Here is a 27,138-nt window from a genome sequence, read left to right as displayed (position 1 = left end):
CTAAGAATTGTTGTGTTTTCGTTACCTTACAATGAGGCATTTATATCTGTATATGGAGTGGGTCCTCTTCCATGGATGATATATATATATATATATATATATATATATATATATATATATATATATATACATATCAATCAATCAATCAATCAATTTTATTTATAAAGCCCAATATCACAAATCACAATTTGCCTCACAGGGCTTTACAGCATACGACATCCTTCTGTCCTTAAGACCCTCACAGCGGATAAGGAAAAACTCCCCAAAAAAACCCCTTTAACGGGGAAAAAAAAACGGTAGGAAACCTCAGGAAGAGCAACTGAGGAGGGATCCCTCTTCCAGGATGGACAGACGTGCAATAGATGTCGTACAGAACAGATCAACATGATAAATTAACAGTAATCCATATGACACAGAGAGAGAGAGAGAGAGATGCAGGTAATGACAGTATCTTACAACAACATTAATGAAAGTAATAATATTATAGTTATAGTTCTGGTTACTGCGGTACAATATGTTGAAAGTATGTATTAATACCTGGCAGTATACATGTGTGACAATAATCATATGTGTATAATAACAGAAGAAGTATGACTAATGACTAATGATGGCAGCAGCAGCAGGAGGCATCTGGCGGGACCACGGCAGCAGCACAACCACACACGTCACGCTGTCCAGGCACCGCTGTATATATATATCCATCCATCCATTTCCATAACGGCCACACAGGTCGCCAGACTATCGCAGGGCTGACACATAGAGACATGCACATTCACACCTATGGTCAATTTAGAGTCACCAATTAACCTATGCCCAACCTGCATGCCTTTGGACTGTGGGAGGAAGCCGGAGTGCCCGGAGAGAACCCACCCTGACACGGGGAGAGCATGCAAACTCCGCACAAAATGGCTCCCTCCTGGGATCGAGCCAGAAACCCTCTTGCTGTGGTATGTGGTATATATATATGTATATATATATATATATATATACACACGTACATAAGGTGCAGAGACGTTAGATACATGAGTGAAGTTGTGTTTATTTATGAAGAATATCTTGTTAATTTCTTTGCACAGCAAAGCTTTTATTTTCAAATATCCTAATGCAGAAATTTTGTTCTTTGTTGTTGTTTGTTTTGCCAATCTGATCCAACTTACAGGATGGCCTACATGGAGATGTGTGTGTGCATGTGTTTGTACTGTACTGACTATACAGTATTTCTCTGCCTATTTATTACATTGTTAGTTAGATTACTGGTAAAGCCAGATACATAAGTATCACTATATTCATATATTTCAGTTAATCAATTTGTTTATTCCATAGATCACCATGTAGCTGTTTATTGGTGCCATATTGCTGTTATAAACAGCCTTAAAAATGTGAGCGTGTGTCACTGCTGGCTGGTATATACAGTATATCTGCAGGGAACTAGAGGCATTTCCTTTGGGCTTTGCTGCCAAGTCTGCTCTCTTTTTTGTTGCTTAATCCCATCATCCCTTTTGCATGTTTCTGTGTCGCTTTTATTTATGAGTGCAGACACATCTTACATGGTGTGTGATGTTAGAGTTTGAATCAACAGCACCCTGAAAATGAGATATATCCATTGAATAATAAAGCTAAAATTAGTGTTTTTCTTACATTTTCCAATGATTTCCCACTTAGTTGCCTTTCATTTGTTCTCTTTGTGTGAACATGTGTATTGAGGGATTTATAAGGGGTTGCTTTTTAGCAGGGGTTCCACTACAATAAGGCAACAGCTCTCACTTCCATGAAAAACAAGGGGCAATGAAACCTTTTCTGCAAAGATACTGCAATAATCAGGCATGCAAAAAAAAAAAAAAAAACAGGCTGCAGTCTTTCTTCTGAAAGCTATAAAGGGTTTTATTTGATGCTGTACTTTCGCTCCAAGAACAGAGAATCTGCTTCATCTTTGAAGCTTAACACCTGTAAGACACTAATCTCAATTAGGTGACAGAGGTTTTTGCTTGTCCTTATGCTTGAGATCCTCAGGACATAATTCAGGGAAATTTGGGTGTCAAATCAGAGGCCTTCCGTGCTGTGATTGGCATTCTCCCACTGAGAAGTCCTGCCTCCCTGTGCTCACTGACCTACCCAACATTTCACTCTCAAAGCACAGCTGAAGTCATATTTTAGTATCAGACCACCTTCTAGACCATGCAGCCATCACAGCTGCACTGTAGCTCCCAAATGCCTCCACAGCAGCACAATGAAAAACACTAAAAACACTAATATAACCTTGTACTCAGTTCATTTACCTCCATACAATGTGAAAAATGACAAATACTCCTTCATCCTCAAAAAACTCAAAATATATACAAATATTTTTAATTTTAAAAGTTTAAAAGCCAAAGAAATAATGTTTTCTACGTCACCACATGCTTGAGTTGTAAAACCAATGTAAAGTTAGTGATTGCAGTTTGATCACTGTTCTGGCCTAGTAACCAACATCATCAGCAGCTGGAGCTGCAGCAGTGGCTATGGCACACAGCTCAAAAATCACACTCCTTCTCTGAGTTTATCTCCCACAAATAATCAACCTTAAATCAGAAATTATAGTCACTCTTCACAACTTAAGAAATTGCCAGCGATAGTTGTCTATACATCCATGGGTACACTGCACACCGGAACCGCTAACTGCCAATTCAGCATGGTGCCATTTTTCCAACATCTGAAGAACCACTCACTGACTCCATGGCAATATTACACTGGGTTGCTGGCTCTTCCCACCTTCGTTTGGTGCCCATGTTAAGCAGTTGGACTGTTCATATTGGTTATGCCCCAACCCCAAACTTGATGGCCAGCACGTGATCTGCAGCCATAGTTTCGGTATCTGGTCTATTTTTTCCGCAAGCAAAAAAAACAACAACCTGATAATCTATTATCAACAACATACAGGGTATATTAAATGATCTCATTATGGTCAATCATCTACACTTACACACACACACACATACACACACACACACGCAAACAGAGACAGAGCTCTATGTGCGATAAGAACAGAGCAGAGGAGCAATAACTAACTGTCCAACATGAAGAAATGTGATTCTGGTATGAACAGTTAGGGGGTGTCTGACAGTTGAGATATCGAGGTGCTTCAGCTTTCAGTGTAAAGATTGTGTTATACTCCCCCAAAGCATTATTGGAGATACAGTATAAAAGGAACGAGATTATTTTCATTATTGATTAATTGACTGATTACTTTCATAATTAATCAATTGACTGTTCAATCTATAAAATGTGAAAAATACTCATCACAAGTCCCCAGAGCCCACGAAAATCTCTTCAGTTGTTGTGTGACCAACAAAACCCAAATGTGACCCAAAACCCAACTGTGTTTGCTATCTTAGGTATTTTTCAACCTGAGCTCTATTTCCCCATGTGTACGTGTGCATATGATTCATAGGTACAACTCGTTCTAAAATTGGTTCAGTATTGAGGGAGCTGGCAGCCGCGAGGTAGATATGGGGGCAAATGCGTCCCGTATAAGTGTGCGCATTAAAAATCCTTTTTCGCCGCTGACCCATTCAGATTGTCAGTGTTATCTCTGTAAATAGCATACTAAGAGTTTCCCTGACCCTTCACCTCCTCCCGGCTGTGACGTCATCTCGCGAGAGCTTTGCTTGTTGCCGGAAGAAAACAGAGGAGCCATGCTGAGCGCCGCTCAGAGTGGCGCTGGTTGTCCCGGAGTACAGTTGAGAGTTTTACTGCATCGGTATCATGGCAGCATATTTACCCCATTTCGAGAATGAGGATGAGCCCTTTTATTACGATGGCCACCCGTACTTATTTGAGCCTAAGTATACGGATGAGGAGCTCCTACAAATTGAAGAGCAGACGAGGATAGAGAGAGGGGGCCAACAAGCAGACGAGGGTGAAGCAGCGGCTGCACGAACGCGAATCTCTGAGGACTGGTGGTGCTCCTTGCTGTGACTCCATGCCCCCAGAGGAAGAATGTCTGTGTTGCAACGAGTGGGACCTGTTGCCCAATATTCATGGTCTCGATGTGTCCTGGGATGATACAGAAACTACCAAACGCTGTGTAACTATGTTAGAGAATTTCCTCCCTCTGATCAACAGGGCAGTGCTGGATACCTTTTTTCATGTGCCCAAAATAAATTGGAGGAGGCGGCCAAAACCACAGGGACCAAATGGTCAACTATCCATCAAGTAAGTATAACTAATATGTCTTTATGCATGTAATACTGATACCTAGAATTGTCTCCGAGACGCACATTTACTGTTGCATACTTTGCCCTCGTATATATCGTCAACATCCATCAACAAGCAAAGCTCTCGCAAGATGACGTCAAGGCCGGGAAGAGGTGAAGGGTCAGGGAAACGCTAGTATGCTATTTACAGAGATAGCACTGGAAAAACTGTCTATGGTTTAAATCTAGTCAGGGACCTCTGTTGCATCTCATCTGTTACATCTCATCAGCAGCATGCCCAGAAATATTTCACAGGGATGGCCAGATGGGGCCACTTAAAATCTGGTGTTTGGACACCAAAACCAAAAGCCATAACTGACTTTTGGGAATAATACTATAATACTATAACTTTATTTCCCCCCCAGTTAAAGGGGGGTTTTTTTGGCGAGTTTTTTCTTATCCGCTGCGAGGGTCCTAAGGACAGAGGGATGTCGTATGCTGTAAAGCCCTCTGAGGCAAACTGTGATTTGTGATATTGGGATTTATAAATAAAATTGATTGATTGATTGATTGATTGATTGATTGATTGATAGATAGTACAGCTGTATATGCTTGTTGAAAACTAATACTGATATACTCTGGTTTCTTATTTTACAGTTAGTTATTAATTATCTGATGTGCATAGACCAACACAACAATCCTGTTGTTATGTGTTATGTACCTGTATAGACATGAGTTATGAGATTCATCGTTCTTCAAATAGGCTGGTTGTCCTTTTTCTTAAGAAGTCACGCCTTACATCTTTAAGCATTTAAACTCTGCGATAGAAATAATCTGCCAGTGTCTACATTGCTTATTGTGATATCATTGCTTGGATTATCTTCAAATGCTTCATATTCCTAAAAACTGTACAACCTAAGCTTAAGGGTTATGTAGGACAATAAACCATTATAACTGATAAAAGTATTGAAATTGTGTCATTAAAATAAATACAAAAATTGGACATGCTTTTTCATCAGATTTTATTAAAAAAAAAAAAACGCAAAACATATTGATTCAAAACATTTTTAAATGAATATACATAAACAAAATATTTCTTAACCCTCCATAAAACAATCTTTAAAGGGTTGATTTGAAGGAGTGCATTGATTGTGAGAACCAAAACATTTACTGGGAACAAACCCTCTCAAGTGTAAGAACACCACACAGAAGCCTCAAATTATTTTTGACTGTTTTTGCAAGGGGGTGGGGAGAGGGTTCAATTCAATTCAATTCAATTCAATTCAATAGTGTATTGTCATTGGTATAGAAAAACAAGATAATGCTGGAGCATTCCCATCACTGCATAGTCATATAGGGGGAGTCATATTGCAAGGGGGTGGGGAGAGGGTCGGGGTGGGGACAGAGACTGCATTAGGGTGGCATGGCCCTATCTAGCCACCCCTTGGAGGCACCACTGCACGTCATGCCCCTCTCTCTCTGTTAAGACATTTCCTAACTGACATTACAGATATTAGCTGTAACAAGAACCAAGTATGTGACAGATTAGCTTAGCAAAGCTTCATCATAGTACAGCGGATTAGCAGATAAATTGTGCACTTTTTGAAAAAAGCACGAAGTTTCTACTATAGTTAGTACATACCATAAGGTTTATTTTCAGATGTGGAGGGAAGTCAGATTTGACCTCTGAGGCCTGAGAGAGGTCAAATTCAAGATGGCCGCCAATAATATTCAAATTTGCTTAACTTTGGAACCAAACACAGTAGAAAAACATTTAAGGTGTCATTTCCAACTAAATTTAGGGTGCCCATTCAGTTGATGATACTTTTGAAATCACCAGAATTCAAGAAAATGCATTTAGGTCAAAGTCAAATTATGTGGAGTGAGATAAAGGGTGCAAAAAGATGGTTTATTTCCAACATAATAACAGTAATGATAATGATCATTAAAAATGTATTTACTTACAATATTTCAGTAGGCCTACTATGCTTCTTATACTGAAACTTGCTTTGAAATCAGTAATAACACGTCTACATTTACATGCCAGCTATTAGCTCTCAAGCCTGTTTGATGCCAGCGGCACAGTATTGAACTTGGCTACTTTGCTATAACCATTAACTCAGCTATAGTCCTACTCCACACAAATTACCATGCTGAAATCTCTAGAACATGCGCTGTTCAATCATTCAACTGACTTCAGCTCATGCATGTTCCAGACTGTCTTCTAGTTTAGCTAGCAGAATTATTTTGATCAGTGCCCACCTTTTTTTTTTTAACCACAGAAGCTTGCTAGCTAACTAACTAGGCAGACTCATTCTCGGCTACAATCAAATTCAATGTATTTGCATGTTAAGGCTTTACTCAAGTATACTTATATTGGTGGCGTTTCCCAGATGGCTCTTAGTGCTAAGAGCTTCTTAAGAATGCTCTTACGCCTCCCGTGAAAGAAAAACACATTTCCCAGATTTGCTCTTAGCTTAAGAAGATCTTTCACTAAGAAGGAGCTGTAAGATCGAGCTGACCCACTCCTAACAGTCTTCTTAGCGACCAAACACTCACAGATCCAGCCGCGTCAGGCAAATTAATATTAGCCTACGCAGAGATATTAAAACAGTGCGCATCGTATATATTTTGATCTATTTTATATTTCAGATTTATATTGTTTAGCATTAATTGGTGACAGAAAAGAATGAATTTCATTCTGCAGGGAAACGTGTCCTTACTGTGCATATGACAATAAATACTTTTAATCTTGAATCTATATGTTTTATGAAGACCCTATGTGCGCTCAAAGCTGTGGCACAAGTTATGCACCGAAATCTGGCAGAAGAAAAATAATAAGAAGAAGAAAAATAAGTATGAGAAATAACAAGTGTGTTCCTGTATGTGCTGTGTACATCAGGCACACAAATAAAATGAATCATCATGACTATCATTTATCATAATTTGTCCGCACATATCCCACATCTGCATGCACATATGAGATAGTTTACCGCATCCAAAAAATGCGTCAGGGCACAACAGAAACTCATCCACCCTCCAAACCTGCGACATTCAGATATCAGGCAACTGACAGTTATAATTGAGCTCAGCTGGAACCTCATCAAGGGACGCTCCACCCGCTACTCTATATAAAGGCATTGCCACATCACACATGTGAGATACCATGGCTGCTTTACAGCATATTCTCGCTGCTAACCAACAGCGTCGCCATATACGAAGCCAAACTGTATATGTAAATGCATTTGTGTGTCAGCACTTCAGCCCACTCAACGTGCTGTCAGACCAGGCTGTCCAAATGAAGTACCAGCTGAGATACAACGCCTCATCAACTAGTGTCTCCACACATCCGGAGGGCAACCCAGTGCAATCTGCCCTCAGCCTGGAGGTGCAGTGCCTGGCTGCGCTGTGTTTTTATGCAGTGGGGAGCTTCCTGGAGGTGGTGGGAGATGGCACCGGCCTCAGCAAGGTGTCTGTGTTTTTTAGTTTAAATATAATACATTTCCTCATGATTCTCTTACCAAGACTACTTCTTATTTAGTTGTAGTCTTGTTTTCATCATGAAAATAGGTCATTAACAAATATTTATCATATTAGTTTTTCATTAGAATTATTAGAACACACATAGACAGCAGCTGGGAATTAGTGCGCAAAATAGCAGTGCTGTGTGTGACTTATGCGCTGATTAAATGGTGTGTGATTGATTTGCCTGACATCGATTGATTTAGTTTCAGCACCGCGGTCGTGACCAGCTCCTGTTAAGAGCTTCTTAAAGAGCGATCTGAAGAGCGATCCTAAGAAGGGCATTAAGAACACATCTGGGAAACACTCTTATCTTAGCGACCCTTCTTACCAAAGACGTTTCTTAACTGTGCTCTTAAGTCTTAAGATCGCTCTTAATTGTACATAGTCAGTCAGTTTACCTGGTAGGATATTTATGTCAGAAGTGCTCTCTGTCTCGTCACTTGTGCATACTGTAGCCTACTCATCATGTTGCCTACTGACTACATTGCTACTGGGATTAGCTACTGATGCTTTAGAGGGCCTTCTGCTGATAACGATGTGCTTAGCAGGAAAAAATAACCACAGATCCCAGTAAATGATAACTAATTACTGAATAACACATGAGAGTAAAAAGTAATTGAAATATGTTTTTTGTCGTTCATTAAAAAAAATTTAAAAAAGAGGGGGAAATGTTTTGGAAATTTTTTTTACCTTGACCTTGACCTAAATGCATTTTTTTGAATTCCATTGATCTCAAATGTGTCATTAACTGAATGGGCACCCTAAACTTAGTTGGAAATGACGCCTTAAATGTTTTTCTACCGTGTTTGGTTCCAAAGTTTATCAGCTTTTACAGCTTATCCACTGTACTATCAGGTTCTCTGGTGGTTTTGTCTTTTTTCCTCTCTGTTTTTTTTTTCTTATTCAGTCTCTGGGCACTAATAAAGTGAAGTAGTTCACTTTGGGGTAACTGCATCTCCTCTACTCAAATTGAAATATCTTCGACTCAAGCACACCTATAACCACCAGCAATTCAGTGTCTTTTTGCCTCCATTCACATTTTTCCATTGACTTTCTGTGCATTTATTGCACTTATGCATTTCACTTTGCTATATCTGAACACACTTTTATCTACTCACTCCTGTGTAGCCCATCCTCAGGGGCTTTTGTTTTTGGCTTGTCACAGCAGGAAAAGCACAGGTGTAATAAATAAGTTGGAGGTGGAGGCATAAAGTTGATCTTTAACAACTTTCATGCAGTGGACCAGAGTTGTTGGATTTTTTCAACCCATAATTACCATGTAATTTGAAAAAAACAACTCACTGAATGGAAACCTGGGGGCACTATTGGGTTCTTTAACAGCCTGAAAGCTGCACTGATCAGTATTGTTATGCCTCCACACTGGCAATAGCTGTGGCCAGAGGCATTATGTTTTTAGGCTGTCTGTCCAACTGTACATAGTTCTGTCCATCCATCTGTTCCTCCCATTCTTGTGAATGCGATATCTCAAGAATACCTTCAAGGATGTTTTTTTGTAATTCTAGGAATCCTGGTAATTTTTTGTTGTATTATACATCAAATGACTATGTGTGATGTGAAGGTGGATTTTCTCCCTATGGATTGGGAGTGTGTTACTGTCCCAAGCAAAGGAGTTCAAGTATCTGGGAGTCTTGTTCATGAGTGAGGGTAAAATGGAGTAATGGTAAAATGGTAATATGGTAAAATGAAGAGTGAGATAGATAGGTGGATTGGTGCGACATCAGCAGTGATCTAGGGATTGTGGTGAAGATGGAGCTGAGCTGGAGGGCAAAGCTCTCGATTTACCAGTACAACTACCTTCCAACCATCACCTATGGTAATGAGCTTTGGGTAGTGAAGAATGAGATCGCAGATTCAAGCAGTTAAAATGATGTTCCTCCACAGGGTGGCTGGGCTCCGTTTTAGAGATAGGGTGAGGAGCTCAGACATCCGGAAGGAGCTTGGAGTAAAGCCACTGCTCCTTTTCAATCAAAGGGGTATGTTATCAGGATGCCTTCTGGAAGCCCCCTTAGGAGCCCCCCGGGCAGACCCAGAACACTCAGAAGGGATTATATATCTCAGTTGGCCTGGGAATGCCTTGTGATCACAAATCAGGAGCTGGAAAATGTTGCTGGGAAGGATGGATGAATGGATGGATGGATGGATGGATGGAATGTGAAAGTTGAAAGAAATAACCCAAATATCAGTTTCCTTATTTCAGAGAAAAGTACTTAGGTATTGTGAAAAGACCCCAACCTTAAAATGAATCACACATTAACCAGAATTTTAGCAAGTATAGAATCTCTGCCTTTTGCTGACACTTAAGTAATGATTCTTTCTCTTGTCTAAAACATCCATTTTAGTTCAGTAATTCATACTTATGGCAACCCACCACTCAAGGATGAATGTTGGAGGCTAATGGGGTTAATAGGTGCTTTGCTTGCATGAAAGGGGAGGTCATTTATTTCCAACTGTCCCATTTAAACAATCCTGTGCCAGCGGTAATCATTACAGACTGCAGGGTGGCTGCTACGCTTAGCTTGTCTAATAGGATCTAGAGGAGCAGCGTTTGGGTGGCAGGCAGGCTGGCTGCCACTTATATAAGACAGAAGAAAAACACTGCTTCCTTCCACACTATCTGACTGCCTGTCGAACCCACATACACACTGACAGATCATCTGACAGTGCCGTTTACATGCACAGATACAGCATGCTTACCCTGCAGCCAAACCTGAGTCATTTTTCAAACCTGCTCTTTAAGGTGGAGCCTCTGTATTGCCGATGTCAAGCGATCAAATCAGATTTTTGTATTTACACAGCAGAGTCATTTTCTGTCATTACTGATCTATTTTACACGCTCTGACAGTTTTGGACGCAGCGACAAGCCTGTTAAGTGTAGAGAAAAGACATCGTCACATCCTCTGTTTCATCACAGAGCTCTGATGGAGGCTGATAGGCATAAAAGCTGGCTTAATACTGCCTGTAGCAATCTAATAAAGGCTTTACAACTGTAAACCCACACATCCGCATGTTCCTGGAACTTTCTATACCACCGACACCACTATGGTAGTCTGATTACCGTTAACTCAAACACATGACAGGAAATACCTTAAAGCCCCTACAAGGAACTTTCATTTTGAGTTGATTTTGGCGACCCTGTGGACAAAAGCAGTAGTGTTTTGCTGGAATGAAGGCTACATTTCCCATGAGCTCTAGCGCGTATTGCACCTATTTATAATAGTCACTATTTCATTTCACTACTAGTCAAATGTAAGCAGCTAGGTAAGATGACGTGTGCCGTAAATCATTTCGTCCTGGAAGCGACGGACCCGGACACAGTTTCCTAAAGGTATGGATGTACACTATATAGAAATAGCTTATCTTCACACCGATGGTCTCATTTGCTGTTGTAGGTCACGCACATCAGCAGAAACGAGAGACTTTTGCATTTCCAGTTAAAAGTTCCTTGTAGTGGCTTTAAGTCCTCTATTATGTATTTTACATTTACTTTTCATACTAATAGTTTTTAGTTAACATCACTACTTACTTAAAATGTACATACTGAACATATCAGTAAAATGTCAAAAAAATAGCCAGAAAAAGTGTTGACACTGTAAACCAGGGTTATGTTGTATGGTATTATGTAGTGGATACACTGAAATTTTACACTTCTTTATGTTTCAACAACACTATGGTTAATGTGTGGTTAGGTTGTTTTTGTTTTTTGTTTTTTTAAACACTTAGATATGGTTTGGAAAAGATAGCACCCTTTCTTGAGAATTGGGATAAATCAGATAAATCATGACCTACCAAAAAGGAAAAGCTTAAAATTATAACTTATCAACACATTAATTCTGTTTCTGGGGAGAAACATTGTTTTTAAGGATTTATATGTACAAAATAAATTATATTTAAATCTGCTTTCATTTTTCTAACCTGTGCCAGAAAACATACTAGTCCCAGACAAGAATTCACGACTTTAAACAGTTTAAAAATGTGTTAAAAGTCTAAAAATCATCCATAACTTTTCACAGTGGAAACGTAAAAAAATGCATACTGCACTGAACTGAATTTTACTGTACTGTTTGGTGGAAACGGGGCTTATGTCACATGGACTCCTGTCTCATCTCCTGCTTTCTAAAAAGGTGGGAATGCTGCTCAGGTTCTGGTAAGCTTTCTATTTTTTTTTTTTTAATAAATTCAGTAAATAATAATGCTATCAGATGTGCCTCAACCATAACAGGTGAACTCCATAGCCCTCCTAAATCCAAACTAAATAAGAAGTATAGTTTAAAAATGATTAGCATTAAAATAACTCTTAGCAGCTTTGAAAAATAAAATGGCTCATTACTACAACTGCTGTGAAATGAATAAATATATAACTTTTTGTCAACTCTTTAAGATGTCACCTGCATCAGATCTTACCTCTGATATCTATCATGTGTGCTATTTTAGAAAAAAAATAATCACTGGGAGGTTGGCGTAAAAATCAAAAACAAAAATAGGTAAGGTTTTGTCCCCGTTCTCAAGAATCAATGATGGGCTTTAAAAACCTGGTTGGGGTGGCACAATCACAGCTGGAGAAACTGTCAATTGTCTCTGAGAAAAACAACTGCTTTTCACGGCACTATCCCTGCTGGAAAGACAGCAACAGATCCCTACAAAACACCTATGTTTGGTGCCTAAACAGGCATGGCAGGCATTTCGCAATCAACCACCCCTCCACATCCAGATGACAAAGTCAGCTCATATACTACAAGTGCTCCAGCGTCCTCTGATGCCACCACAACCTCCTCCATACAACTTGTGCATAAGTGTAGCGCCTCCTTCCCTAAAACAGAGCCCTTGTTTGCGTACAAAGTCCAGGTAGCAATTAAGTTTCCAATCACAATGTAATTAGGAAAAACAATTAGTAGTAAATAAACTGAATTTTTAGGGGACAGGGTTGGGGGTTTAGATTGATTGGATGGCACAAAATAAGAGTGCTGGAACAGTGCTTGATGTGCATTAGTATTGATCAAGTGGAGATGCCTCTGCCTCCAGAAAGACCCAACTATAAAGAAAAACAAAAGGCTGTCGAAAGAAATGCCCCAGTATGTGTGTTGACAGAGGAGACAAAGGACAAGTGAATATATATATATATTAATATATATATATATATATATATATATATATATATATATATATATATACTATATGTACTGGCATTAACTCATTCTATACAGAACATTCTGGGTGTTCTTTTTTCCTTCAAGCAAAATCCTCCTCAAATTACAAAACAAGCTGACTTACTTAGAGATCTAAAAAGTGAGTATGAGCAGCAGAGTCACAGAGCAGGAGAGCCTTTTAGAAATAAAGTAACATATTCACCTCCAGATGACCTCCCCTGACAATACACCAACGTTCATGCAATAATGAGACAGTGTGGCTACATGAAACACTTTTTAAATCATCCAAATGTCAAGTGTCTGTCAAAACACTTCAGGCACATCGTCCCAGACAGAGGATGATGAAAGAAGCTGAGTTAGGAGGATGGTGATGATGGAGGCAGCAGTTGTTTGGAAGAGAAGGAATAACAAGATCACCACAGCGCAGCAGCTCAACATCAGAGTCACAATCCACCTTCAACATTGTTCCTGTCATCGGAGATGTTTGTTTCATGTAGCAGGCTCAGCTGGTGATGTATGTCATCTCCAATCACTGTCACTAGAGAACTCTATATGACTAATTCACAGCAAAATCACTTTCAGCCATCAGGATGGAAAGTCATTCCAAATGTTGCTAGATGGGACTGTTGAGTAGAAGCTTACACTTGATCAGGAATCTCATTTGTCCCCTGAGACAATAGACCAGTCACCTCGTGTTGTCAGGATTGAGACAGAAGGAGAAGTCAGACCTCATGAAAGAAGCTGGGAGGAATGATGGCTGTGCAATAACAGTTTTACATGAATGGGCCTGTTTGAAAGTTATAATCCTTAAGACTTTCATAACATCAGTATGACCGTCTTCCCTATGTGGGATTTAAATTGTGTTTTACATAGGGATTAACAGGAAATAATGCATGCAGGACGTGGACATGATGAAGAGACATAAGTAGCCAATGAAGGACTGTCACTGCCCCCAGTAGTGAATAGACTTTTTTCAGAGTAAACATTTTGACAGTGTGTGTTAGTGATAGCATTTACAGTGTAAGAGCTGCATTTAATGTACACCAATCAGCCACAACATTAAAAACACTTACACATGAAATCAATAATACTGATCCTTGCGATGCAATGTTCTGCTGGGAAATTTGGGTCCTGGCTTTTTTTTTTTTTAATGACAGGGCTCAGGTCAGACTTGGGCTCAACTTCTCTCTTTCATTGTGTCCATATATGCGCAGAGCATATAATAGACTGAGGAGCCGGCTAGTGAAAATATATCATATTGCATATTGCATATTAGTAATTTACAGATTACAGTCATATCTGCAGCAGTGATCCAATCATAGCAGAGACGATAAGTGTGTTTCACCATCAGGGGAGATGCTGTGTGCATTCATGCATATGGCACAGCAGCATAATCTCATTAATTATTTAAATCTCAAGACACGCTGACAGGATCGGTCAAGATTTAATGTTTATTAATGTTCTGTGTTCTTCTACATACACTGAATGTGTGCTATTGCATGTGTCAGAAAGAGCTTAAAGTGACATTGGTGTCAGTCTTGGTTTGGACAGTGCAGGGCTCCACAGCAGAATAATTTATCACAATGCAAAGCTGATACAGCTAACATGTTAGCAAACAACTTTGTATGTACACAAAGAGTGACTTTAGCATTCAGTAGTGTCTTTCTTTTTAGCTCTGTTTTGATCTCGACCATGCAGCAACCAATGGGGCTGAAATATGAAACCAGTGTGGAGGTGCTAAAAACTGCAGTTCATTGAATGGCCACTTGAGGCTGGCTCCAAACAGAGTCAATCCCCACTGATCCTCATGTTAAAATGCCCAACTTTGCAGCAGAAATAAACATGTTTACAGCCTGGTACAAAAAACTGTTTTGGTCTCGAGAGTTATTCTTATCTGTACAGGGGGTGAATCTTTATATAAGTCACCTGTTTATATTTTATTAAGGTTTCAATTTTATAACAGTGGATTGCCCCCATCTGGGAGATAGTTATTGCCCTGAGCGAAGGAGTTTAAGTATCTCTTGGTCAGGGTCTTGTTCACAAGTGAGGGTAGGGTGGTGCAGTGATGCAGGTGCCGCACCAGACTGTTGTGGTGAAGACAGAGCTGAGTCAGAAGGCAAAGCTTTTGATTTACTGGTCCATCTACATCCCAACCCTCACCTATGGTCATGAGCTTTGGGTAGTGACCGTAGGAATGAGATCGCAGATACAAGCAGCTGAAATGAGTTTCCTCTGAAGGGTGGCTGGGCTCAGCCTTAGAGCTAGGGTGAAGAGCACGGACATCCGGAGAGAGCTCACAGTGGAGCCACTGCTCCTTCACATCGAAAGGTGCCAGTTGAGGTGGTTCGGGCATTTGATCAGGACGCCTCCTGTTAGAGGTTTTCCAGGCATGTCAAACTGGTGGGAGGCCCCAGGGCAGACCTAGAACCCTCAAGAGGGACTATATATCTTTTCTGGCCTGCGGAGAGGGGCATCTAGAATACTTTGTACAGCCTGCTGCCCCTGTGAACCGGCTACAAATAAGCGGTTCAAAATGGATGGATGGATGGATGGATGGATAGATAGATGGTTGCTCCTCCACAGCTCCACCCTTTTGACCAAATATGATCATTTCTGGCTCCACAAAAAAAAAAAAAAAGGTGACGTCGTGGTAGCTATGTCCATTTTTTTTTTACAGTCTATGATCCCCTTCAACTCCTTCCAAAAATATCTGTTTCTTTAGCTGCTAAGTGCTCCACTGTGTTCATAAGCTAGTGGCTAACTTTGTCTGTCTGCTGTTTAGTGCTGAGCAGGTAGTGTAAAGTAGGTTTTTTTAGAGTTTGCCACTTTTCTTTGGCTTTAAATGAACCCTCCATATCTTTATAGGAGCCCACCATGTTGCACCACCATGTTTCTACAGTGACTCAGAACAGACAAACCAAACACTGACTCTAGTACTCAGCTGGTTGCAATGTGTAACCTCACCACTAGATGCCACTAAATCCTACACACTGCTCCTTTAAGGATTTTAGTTCTAAGCCATACAGACGAGGGCTCCAAAACAGAATCACATTTCATAGTGTTGTCTATCACATTTAGACAAATACAGTATTTTAAATAGAGGATTTATGCTATACATAGACACAACAATCGCAAAATAGATGGTGACAATATGCAACCTCAAAACTAATGATCGCAATCTGCCATAAAAGAAGAATCTACTATGCATGATTGAGGCAGGAAGTACTGTGACCATGAATTAATGCAGAAAAGGCACACATTGGTGAAAAATATAATGAAGCTGATGCTCAAAATTTCTTGAGGGAGGACCCCCTGACCCACAGCTAAATATATGTGCCACCAAATACTGAAAAGGAGCCTACACCCTTGCCTTTATATATCCCAGCAAGCCAGTGAGCTGTCATGCACAGCAGCAGAGGGCTGGACCTGACCCACCTAAATGGATGCAGCTATCATTAAAAATAATAAATACACTAAGACAGGCCTGTTGGGGTCACTGGGATTGAACAACATGTTCCTCACAGCTTTAGCTCCGCAACCAAAGGTTTGTTCAATTTGATATAAAAGGTACAGTCAGCCCAATTCTCTCTCTCTCTCTCTCTCTCTCTCTCTCTCTCTCTCTCTCTCTCTCTCCTGTGTTCACAGCTGATGTCCAGTCAATCTGCAGTGAGGATCCTTCTGGGACCCACTGAGCCAACCTTATTCTGTCAGTGTCAGGGAAGTGAAACAGCCCCTTTCTAACCCCTCTGGACTGGTGGGCCCGGGGACACTGAGGGCCAGGAACAGCTTGTCGCAATCAGCAACTTCAGGCTCTATTAGCATATAGACAGAACCTTGGACTGAAGGGACACTCTTACCATTAATTCCAGGTCTGACAATCCTCTGTGCCAGGTGTCCTGTCAGGGGTCCCAGTGGCAGCACCACTGACACTCTTTTTATGATTGAAACTTAAAGCAGTACTAAGGCCCATTCACACAGAAAGTGTTTAAGCAGCTGGAGGTGGCTTTTCTATTTGTTCATAAAGAGAATTAAGCTTTTTGTTTGCTGTTTTTGTATTGCTCTGTTTCTGCGCTCTAGGCACCTGGCATTTTTGCTGTAGCCCACTGAACTCATTGAGTTGAAAAAACTGATGATTTGCGAGGTGGGCCTTCTGTGGTGGCCATGATTTGCGAGGTGGGCCTTCTGTGGTGGTCATGGTAAGTTTCCAGTTGGTAAACAAAGGAGGAGAAATGGGTGGTAGCAGTTGCTGAATACCCAGAACTATATGACTTTACAAACAACTCGAGCAGTAGAATCTGAGTCTCATTTATCCAGTTGTATGCTCAATACTTCAAATAACTAATCTGAGACAACTAGGGTTTGTACCCAGGTACACTGAAAATTCTAACTTATCCATCTCACTGTAAACAAACAGAAAAAAATTACAGCCTGAATTCTTTCTTAATCTGCAATATGTTACTCTGGAGCATAGGCGTTTCTAGCCCATTTTGGGGGATGCTGAAGCACCCCGAAATTCCCCCGAGATTTTTTTAATTTGTTTTTTTACTTTATGTCCTTTTTTTAACAAGCTAGAAAAGTGTCAAAACCAAACAGTGCTTGGTTGAAACATAATATTTTAACAACAAAAATACAGCAGCACCCCCCTTGCCTCAAAAATGGTTTGATCCACCCCATCCCTCCCACCTTTCCTGGACTCGGGCTCTGAGCGCTCTATCTGCACAGAGCAATGCGTTGCCTTCCAGAGTGGGTGATATGCAGTAGTGGTGTAAGTACCTGGCTTAAACCAGGATATGTGGCACATTTCTTAACTTCTACCACTCAATCCCAACACATTATTATCATTACCAGTCCTCATTTTTGCTGCATTTAATCGTAGGTCACCGTTTATGTTGTCAGGTAGGAGTTAGCTGACATTTTTTCTAGCTAGGAAACGTTACAGGTGGTCAGTACCACTGTCCTCTGTTTGAATTGGAATGAGAGAAGCTAGCTGTTGTGTCATGTGCATGTGTTAATATTAAAGCCAAGGTGCTACTGACTAGCTAACTGACTGGATGCCCAGTAACATTATAACTCCTATTGTGTGTATTCATTATTATTATTATTTTGTAGATTTCAAGCACTTTCCTTTTTTGAAGTGTATTTTTATTTATGTATTTGTATTATATAATACAGACGAGAAGGAAAAAGGAAGAGACAAACACTGAAAAAGTTAATTTCTGTTCATGTGTTAATGTTACATGTTGTGCATTGCATTTCAAATAAAAGTCCAAAAAATAAGTCCAAGGTCCATTTTTGGTATTTTTGGTACTCACTATAGGGGGCTGGTTTACTCCAGAAACATACATACTGTTTATGTGTATGTTGAGGAGGTGCTGTATCAAAATGAGTTGTCTTCCCCCAGAAATTAGGGTTACGATATGTTTCTTTTATGATTCCAATCTATTCCTCTTCTGCTGTGGCTCAGCAGTAAATGACCTTTATCAGATTTGATGGTTTAGTCACAGACTTTCCCAAAAAAGTGTTGTGCTTTTCTTTCACAAATGTGGGAATGAAATTGAGTTAAAATGTACAAAACAGTGAAATTTATCTTGCCTGGCTGGGCAGCTCTCTGGGTGCTCAGCACCCCTAAACCTCTGATCCTAGAATCGCCCCTGGTCTGGAGGTTTTAACTCGTGTCCTCTAAAACTTAACTTTCATCTCTGTCAGAGAAAACTGATCTGAGTTCAGACTGTTTACTTACAGCACATCTACACTCACAGATAACTCAGCCTCCTACTTGCCTATCAAACAACATCAAAACATAAATCTTCCTGGGACATCTGAGTGGAGTCCTGCGCTGCAGCCGCAAACTACACAAATCCATTCAACAGCTCCACCATCCACAGTTAGACACACACAGCTGATTATTTACTGCTGAATTACAGCTCACAACTCGCACCAATGGTTGATGCTGCTTAGGTGTGATTGTTTTTGTTGGCTAGCTAAATATTCTGGCACAGACTGTTTACCCAAGATTGCCAGCCTGACGCTCATTCAGCAGTTTAAGATAATCACAAGCACAGTTGTTCTTGGCTTTCAATGTCTGATAGTCCAGACACTACACCACTAATATTTTTATCTTGTCTCGTCGACAAGATCTGTTTTTAGCTCATTGTCAATAGCCCTTTTTAGATAGGAATAGTGCACATTTGCAGGAAAGCCTGATCAGTCTTTTTTCAACATTGCTGAACAGTGTCTGTCAGGTTTGCGTTTCCCTCTCGCTACTAGCTGCTCGCTTATTCCTGTTATCAGCTGTTTCCTGTTTATCCACCGCCAGCGGGTCGCATGTGCAGCGCCATCAACAGCTCCTCCCACAAGTCTTCAACAGCCACTCCCCTTGCGGAAGGCCACCTCAGTCTTTTTAAACCAAAAGGGTTCCGCTAATATGATTACCCTACAAGGTGGAAAACTAGGCACCTCAGATCAACTCGCCAACTCGGCTCTGTGTGTCTAAACGCTCGCAGCTTGCCGGCAAAACGGCTCAACATTCGCGGAATGAGTTCAGCATTTCAGCATCAACATCTTGGTTTTTTGGAGCCAGAAAATTACCATATTTGGGCGAGACAGTGGAGCTGTGGAGGAGCGAGGGGTGGATCTGCCTGAGAAGCCAAGGACACTATCGGCAGCAGCCCACCCTTTAATAGACATAACTTTGGCCTTAATATAACATAAATGGGTAAGTAAAAAAAAAAAAATGACACCCCTTGTATAGTTGTCATGACTGTTGAAATTTGCTATTGAGTCTTAAAACACTTTTTGAACACGGCTATTAACATGTTTATTTCTGCTGTAAAGTTATTTTAGCATGGGGATAGTGGGGAATGACTGGCTTCTGGAACCAGCCTCCAGTGGTCATTAGAGGAACTGCAGTTTTTGACACTGCCACATTGGCTTCATTTTTCAGCCCCTATGGCTGCTGCTTGATTTTTGCTGAAACTTTACAACATAAAATACTTCTGCCCACAAATAGCATGACCTGGGGGTACCTGAGAAAAAATGCGTATGAGCTCCGGCTGAGGAGCATGCTCAGCCACGCATGACACTGTTTGTACTGACGTGTTTTAAATTATAATGTTTTAGTGAAAATGCTCCAAATGGCTGTGCCATTAATGTGCAAGTGTGTGTGAATGTTTAAAGGTGAACACCACCTAAATTAAGAATTCCATGGAAAGTTCAATCAGTATCTGTGAGCATGAACTACTCTCTTTCAAAGCTAGGTACCAGTGACATAAATCTCAAACTTGTGATGTCGTCAAGTACAAAGTCTAAAGATGCTTATATGAATGGAAGACTCATTTTTTGGATCCACAGAATATTTGTTTGCTTTTATATACCTAAATGAGCATTATTCTATTGTAGTGTTCTCAGTCCTGAAACCGAAAATGTCCCCAAATACTCCCTGAGTGCTTTTAGAGTCATGTAGACCATCTTTCACCATTAATTGTCTATGGAGCAGCTCCAGACTGTATACTTGATGACATCACAAATTTGAGTTTTAGCTCTCTAGTTTCCAGACTCGGAAGAGAGTTGTTCATGTTGACTGATATTTTTGGACTGTCTCAGACAAAAGGAAAAACATGTATGAATTCTGAAAATGACTGAAGTTCTCCTTTAAACTGAGTAGCAGGTGGCACCTTGTATGGTAGCCTCGGCCACTGGTGTGTGAATGGGTGAATGAAAATCTGTAGTGCATAAAGTGCTTTGAGTGTTTGGAAGACTAGTAAAGTGCTATACAAGTGCAAGACCATTTACCATTTCGTTAGTAAGTATAAGACTGGATAAATTATACATGGGTTATACTGCATGAGTTGTGTGAGAGTTTGTAAATAAATGTTTGATATAGTTTTGTGTTGTTTGAGATGGCCCTCAGTTGTTTCAAGTTCATAAAAAAATGTTTGTCTCTTTTGGATTCTCCATTTTCTTCACAAATTCAAGGTAATACGGGGTGAGTAACTGATATTCAAATGGTCATGCAGGTGAAGTATTCCATTAACATACTTCTTATAAATATTTTAAATGTAAATAAACTAATTTTCCTTCATTCGTTGTAGTTAACTGTACCTCTGCATATCTGCATATTACGAGGGTTTTAATTGGTATTTAGGATTAAATCATTAAACTGGTTATCTGGCATAAATGTCTTTAATGGCACTGTGTGCTGGTTTGTAATCACATGCTGCTTGGAAGCCCAAAGAAAGCTTTGGACTGCCCTGCAATACTCAGTACAAATTATATTCAAGTGTTTCAGGGGGGAAACATTGCAATTAATTTTATTAAGTGTTTGCCCTCTGAGGGGCCTTTTATTAGAGGTAATAATAGGTTTGAGTACAAAATCAAACATCAGTCTTTGGAGTTTTTATGAGGGAATCAGCCTTGGTATCTGACACTATGCAAGATGGAGACATTCCTGCTGTCCACCATCACCTCCTTCCCTTTGCTTCCTTTGCAGCATCTCATTTGTTACTGTTATTCTTTGACTTTAAAGACCTGTCCTTGATGCATATATATATATATATATATATATATATATATATATATATATATATGTGTGTGTGTGTGTGTATATATATGTCTCCTGTTTTATAGATTTATTATAAAAATAGATAGTCCTATAATGACATATGTTGGGGTTTTTTTTGTTTTAAGAAAGCCTAACCATTTTAACCCTTTAATGTCAACATTGAAAACAGTAATTGTTCTTGCATTTTTTTATTTACTTGTTGCAATAATAACAAAAATCAACATTTTGTTATTACCAGTACTAGTATTATTTCCACAGATTTCTTCTAGAAATGAATATAATGGAATAACATTGAATATATGGTATTAACAAGTGAATATTCATCCTTTTCATATTTGATAAAAAAGAAAGTAAAGTTTATATTATCTTAGCATTACTACATTTACCATAAAAGGACAAATCAACTGTTTGGTTTGAAAAAAAAAAATCATACTTACTAAATTATATCAGCATATATATATATTGGACAACATTAAATGTATCATTTAACAACAGTGAATGATCAGAAGTCTTTTTATTTTGTAACAAATAGCCACTTTGATGTCATCAGCTTAGCCTTACTACCTAAACCATAAAAGGACAAAGGAAGTGTTTGGTAGAGCATGTTTTTGAGGAATTATTTAACTGTCATTAGACCTTTATTTGTTTTATTAAGTTACATAAATCTGGTCAGAAGGACCTCTGAAACTGTAACATGTCAAAAAAAATATGCCTACTTTTGAAAGTCCCACTACACAGAGCCCTCATGTCTGAGATGTATAGCTGCATATTCCATTTGTAAATGGACTGCATGGTAAAAGGACTGCACTTGTGTATCGCTTTTCTAGTCTTCCACTCAAAGCGCTTTCACACTACATGTCACATTCACCCAGTCACACACACAGTCACATACCGGGGGTCGAGACTACCATACATGATGCCACCTGCTACTCAGTAACAATTCACACGCACTCACACACTGATTAAACTAAGGGTTCAGTATCTTGCCCACAGACACTTGTACGTGCAGCGTGGAGGACTGAACCACAGATCTTTTGATTAGTGGACCACCTGCTCTACCTCTGGGCCACAGCCCTGAGACACCCCTACAAACCATGCCCACCACTAGTAAAAGACAAACTCACCACCTCAAAGGCTGTCTGAGCCCAATGCTATACTGTAGTGAATAATGAGACCAATATAATCCCCCTTTTACAATTCAAAATACATAAAAGACGTGACTCACTTTATAAGTCACGAGATGTAGCCCTTCCCATTACCTTTACTCTAACCTTAACCCCATCTGTTTTAATGTAATACTTCATACTTAGCTAATTGCTTAGTTAGCATTAGCACAAGTCACGAGATGTAGCCTTCCCATTACCCTTATCTCAACCTTAACCACCTCTCTTTTATAGACCTTTTTTACGGCAGACATTTTGACGTGTCATCGTAGGAAAAGCACAGGTGTAGCTATTTAATGGCATTAATGATAGCAGCATGCCATTCAGGAGAGGTGCTGGTATTGTGCATGCTGGCTTACTGGAATACCTTGCTGGCGTTCTTAATGGAACTGAGCCGTCATTAATGCTATCAGTTTCACCTGTGGTTTTCCTGTTGTGACAAGTCAAAATGTCTGTTGTGAAAAAGGTCCATTGCAGTAGCCTACTTCATTGCTAACATTAGCTAATTGCTATGTTATCATTAGCATAAGTATAAGATGTAGCCTTTCCCATTACCCTTACCCTTACCCTAACCTTAACAACTTCTCTGTTAACCAAATACTCTATAGCTAGTGAATCGTTTAGCTTAGCAATTTCATCGTGACTTCTGCTTCTGGGCAAAGTAGCGAAGAGGGCAGATCATGAACTGACATGAAGGTATGGTGGGCGAGTCACTTAGCTAGCAGGCGGGACATGTGGCTACTTCAGCTACAGCTATGCCTGCTCATCATCTCTTGAATAGCTTTTTTACTAGGCGTGGGGGGGTGGGGGGGTGAGAGTGGGTGTTTCTGTGATGATCTGAAGAATGAAAAGGATGCACCATTATTACGAGCTCGGATCAACATTTGCCACACGCGAAGCTAAGTGATTGGTACATACACAATGGGGGGGACACAGCTTATATTCTATGGTATCATGTGTGCTGTTACCTACATGGCACTGTGCCAAATTTAACTTGGCCTTCAGCCAACTAAAATTAGAACATGATCCTCAGGGTATCCAAGTATCCATTGGCCAGTGAATATGTAAAAATACATACTAACAGGGGGCTTACTGAAAAGGCAGACTATTTAAAGACAGAGCGACATCTAGTGGATTTTTTTTTAGCATAACATACCTAGCCCAATGATAGAGACATCTCAATCAGGTTGAATTAATTCAACACATTTTTCAGTAAGATACAGTGACTCAAAATGTGCTCTACCAAACAGTTGAGCAGTGCGTTAAAGGGTTAAAAACCTAGGTTGTTGGTACTTTTTTGAGTGCTAACAGTGCTGCTGACATACACTTTCCATGCTAATATTAGATCCTGCTCATGAAATGAGTTATAATAATGTTAAATTATTACTATCCATTCTTTTCTCTTCTCTTCAGGCTTTATAAAAATAACCATTGTTCAAACCACAATCACAGCTCCCTCTCTGTGTCTTCTCTTCATTGTCAGTTGGCACATTTAATATCCACGCACTCATGTGATCTCAGAGTTGCGCTCTCCGAAGCTCTCCAAGGCACTCAGAATAAATCCTGGTACTGTTGGTTACTGCACCCCCCACGCACTTCTACACCCACAGCACATGCAAATTCCTTCTTAGGAAAAAAAAAAAAAGAGTTGCTCCGTGTACGTTAAAGACACACTATACTGATGAAAAGCCCGAGGAAAAGTCTAAGATGACCAGACACACGAAACTACGCACAAGAATATCACAATGCCTTCAAAAATTCATGACGACAAAACTGATTTTAATCATCCAGAATGTGTCAATATGTGACTGTGAAAAGATGAACGCTTTTGACAGCCTACTGTGGAAACATGTTGGCGGTGCTTACCTGCAGGACACGGTGATTTCAATCTTTGTCGCAGGTACGGTGGAGTTGAGTGGGTCGAAATCTCCTATTGTCGCCATGGCCCAGCTTTGTTTTAAATCACTTCTTCTGAATCGGTGAAGTTGTCACTTGTATTACAGCACTAGTTTTCCTGTGGCTGAAATGTGTTTTGTTCCATCCACCCGAGAGTGAGACAGGGAGAGTGAAGCGGCCGGCTCCGGTTGTAGTAGTTGTTGCTGCTGACGGTCGCTGGAGCGCAGTTGAGGGTTAAGAGGCATACCTGAGGATGAGGCTTTCATTCATGGAGAGAGAGAGAGAGAGAGAGAGAGAGAGAGAGAGAGAGAGAGAGAGAAGCGGATGCAGAAGATCCCTCTCCTCTTTATTTCTCTCCATCCATCGCCAGGTGGAGGCAGAGACCTCCACAAGTTTCTCTGCTGTCACTGGTCACAACTTGCGGTCCGAGTACGGGGGGTGATCAGTGCCGCGGTGGTGGGGGGGGTGGGGTTTCAACCGGGTTACTGCAGTTCACAAATATCACAATAATTTTAAAGAATGTAGAATTTGGTTTGAGACAACATGTTTTTCATACCTTTCATGTTATCATTGTGTGATGATTAGTCCAGTTCCTGATGCATTTTCATGAACAATTCTTGGGGAGTTGATAAACTATGCATTTTTGGAAGCGTTAGAACATGGGAAATATGAAAAATAATGTTTCCATTTTTTTTTTCAAACTCTCTGTGGTGGCCATTTTGGATTTTAAAATGTTCAAAACACCTTTTTTTAAAGGTCAGGTTCCAAGCTATGCGGGTGTTTACCTTCGATGGCTAAACATACATTTATTTATTCAGATATTCATAAAATCTAAGAACAATCACTTGGATATGAATTAATTGAATTTGGTGGTGGAGGGTCAAAGGTCAAGGTCACTGTGACCTCATAAAACATGTTTTTGGCTGCAACTCAAGAACTCATATGTTAACATTTCACACAAATATCTAATAAGATAAAATGATGAAGTGATGACATTTTATATCCAAAGTGCCAAAGGTCAACTTCAATGTGACATCATAATTCTCTGCAAGACTTTTCTTGGCTTAATTCATAGCCATAACTCACAGGAACAGAGTGGGAGACATTTTACGGAGCCCCTTAAAGGTCAAGTCGGGAGATTTTGTTTTGGACTGACTTTTGCATTCCCTCGCAATAAGTTTTGGATTCCCATGAACCACCATTGTCACTTCCTCTTAGATGCCCGCATTGATCGGTGACCAACGTAAACTTGTATAAATCTGGCGAGATCTCCATTAAAACTGTAGTGTTGTTGTTATTGTCTTTCATGCTGTTGTGAGTAGCCTACTTAGGTTTGGGAACCAGCACTGTGTTGGCTGGATGGATATTTGGCCAGGAACTCAATACCGCAGAGCACACTCTTGCACTGGATGAGATACCCAAATACTGAGGTACCCAACCCAGTGCAGGAGAAGCTGTGTAACAAGTGAAGATATGTGTACACACACACACACACACACACACACACACACACACACACACACACACCGATATATAAATTCACGGGTATGGACATGGGTAAAAATGAACTACACGCTGGCGGGCAGCAGATGAGAACAAAAATATGTTTTTTATTTTTCAGAATAAAACAAATGAAAAAGATGTGCAGTATATGTGTAATATTTTGACATCTAAATCACTATTATAACGCTGCAATTCCTTTTCTTTGTCAAGGACACAAGTTAACATTTGAGCCCATCCTCACATTGGTCACCAACGTGGAGGATGTGGAGCCACAAAACTTTGCAACCCAAGGATGAGGTGGCAGCCTACAGCGTGTTCAAGACACCCAAGAGGATTCTTTTTCTCTGGTTCATGTGCCAGAGCCTTTGCACACGGCACAACACCTGCCCTTATATAGTATTTAGGGGGTGTTACCAATGCCAATACGTGACTTATAGGGTTCATCCCAATACCGAATCTCGCATCCATGTTTCCCTCACTTGCGTCTCTTCCTTGCTTCTTAGTTCCACCCTTGTAAGACATGGGGGAGAGATGCGAGGATGAGACGTGAGGAGAGAAGAAACGAGGAGATATATCTTTCGAGAAATGAGACGTCCTTGGCTGAATCCAAATCTCCACCTTCTGGACTTGCAGACTGAGCCCTTGCGGACTTCAGGCGTACGTAATGTGATGTATTCACCATCATCACGTAAAGTCTGCAAGAGTGGGAGTCTGCAGCATTATAAAAGGAGCTAATAGACAGGCTTGGAGGAGTCTGTTTCACTCGTTTCCGTGTTAACATCTGAGAGACTATCATGTATACGGTTATCACTGTAGCACTCTCCTACGTGAATAGATTGCACAGCTTTTATAGGCAAGGCTGCAGTATTAAAATGCATATTGATTATCTCTATAGCCTATACTTATACATATTTCTGTATCATGATGTTGTTGAATTTTATATCTGGCCTACATTATTCAAGTAATGTTTTAATATACAATTTATAGGGTTTTGTGTGTGTGTTTTCTGTCAGCAATTTGGAAAAATTAAAACATCACATCCGTATTGCAATGAATTGTGGGCAATTAAACTAGTGAAGTCTGCTGAAGTCTGCACCCCAAGCGGACTCTGTGGAAGTCCATAGAAAGTCCGCTTGAGGCCCCTTGTAGACTGA

The 27,138-nt window shown here is 40.2% G+C and overlaps 1 protein-coding gene across 1 annotated transcript in view; it reads right to left on the bottom strand.

Annotated features, from left to right (window-relative positions):
* The window catches only part of LOC125885530 (copine-9-like), a 312,413-nt gene extending 287,695 nt beyond the window's left edge, over window positions 1-24,718 (bottom strand). Inside the window, exon 1 of the mRNA XM_049571170.1 lies at window positions 24,452-24,718. Within this exon, the coding sequence (XP_049427127.1) occupies window positions 24,452-24,528 (77 nt within the window). The 5' untranslated portion in view covers window positions 24,529-24,718. The remainder of the gene's footprint in view (window positions 1-24,451) is intronic.
* Window positions 24,719-27,138: the final 2,420 nt, after the last annotated feature.

The sequence above is a fragment of the Epinephelus fuscoguttatus genome, linkage group LG1 (assembly GCF_011397635.1).
Source record: "Epinephelus fuscoguttatus linkage group LG1, E.fuscoguttatus.final_Chr_v1".
Lineage (NCBI taxonomy): Eukaryota > Metazoa > Chordata > Actinopteri > Perciformes > Serranidae > Epinephelus > Epinephelus fuscoguttatus.
Note: the sequence above shows the minus strand (reverse complement) of the source record. Positions and strands in the feature narration are given on the sequence as shown.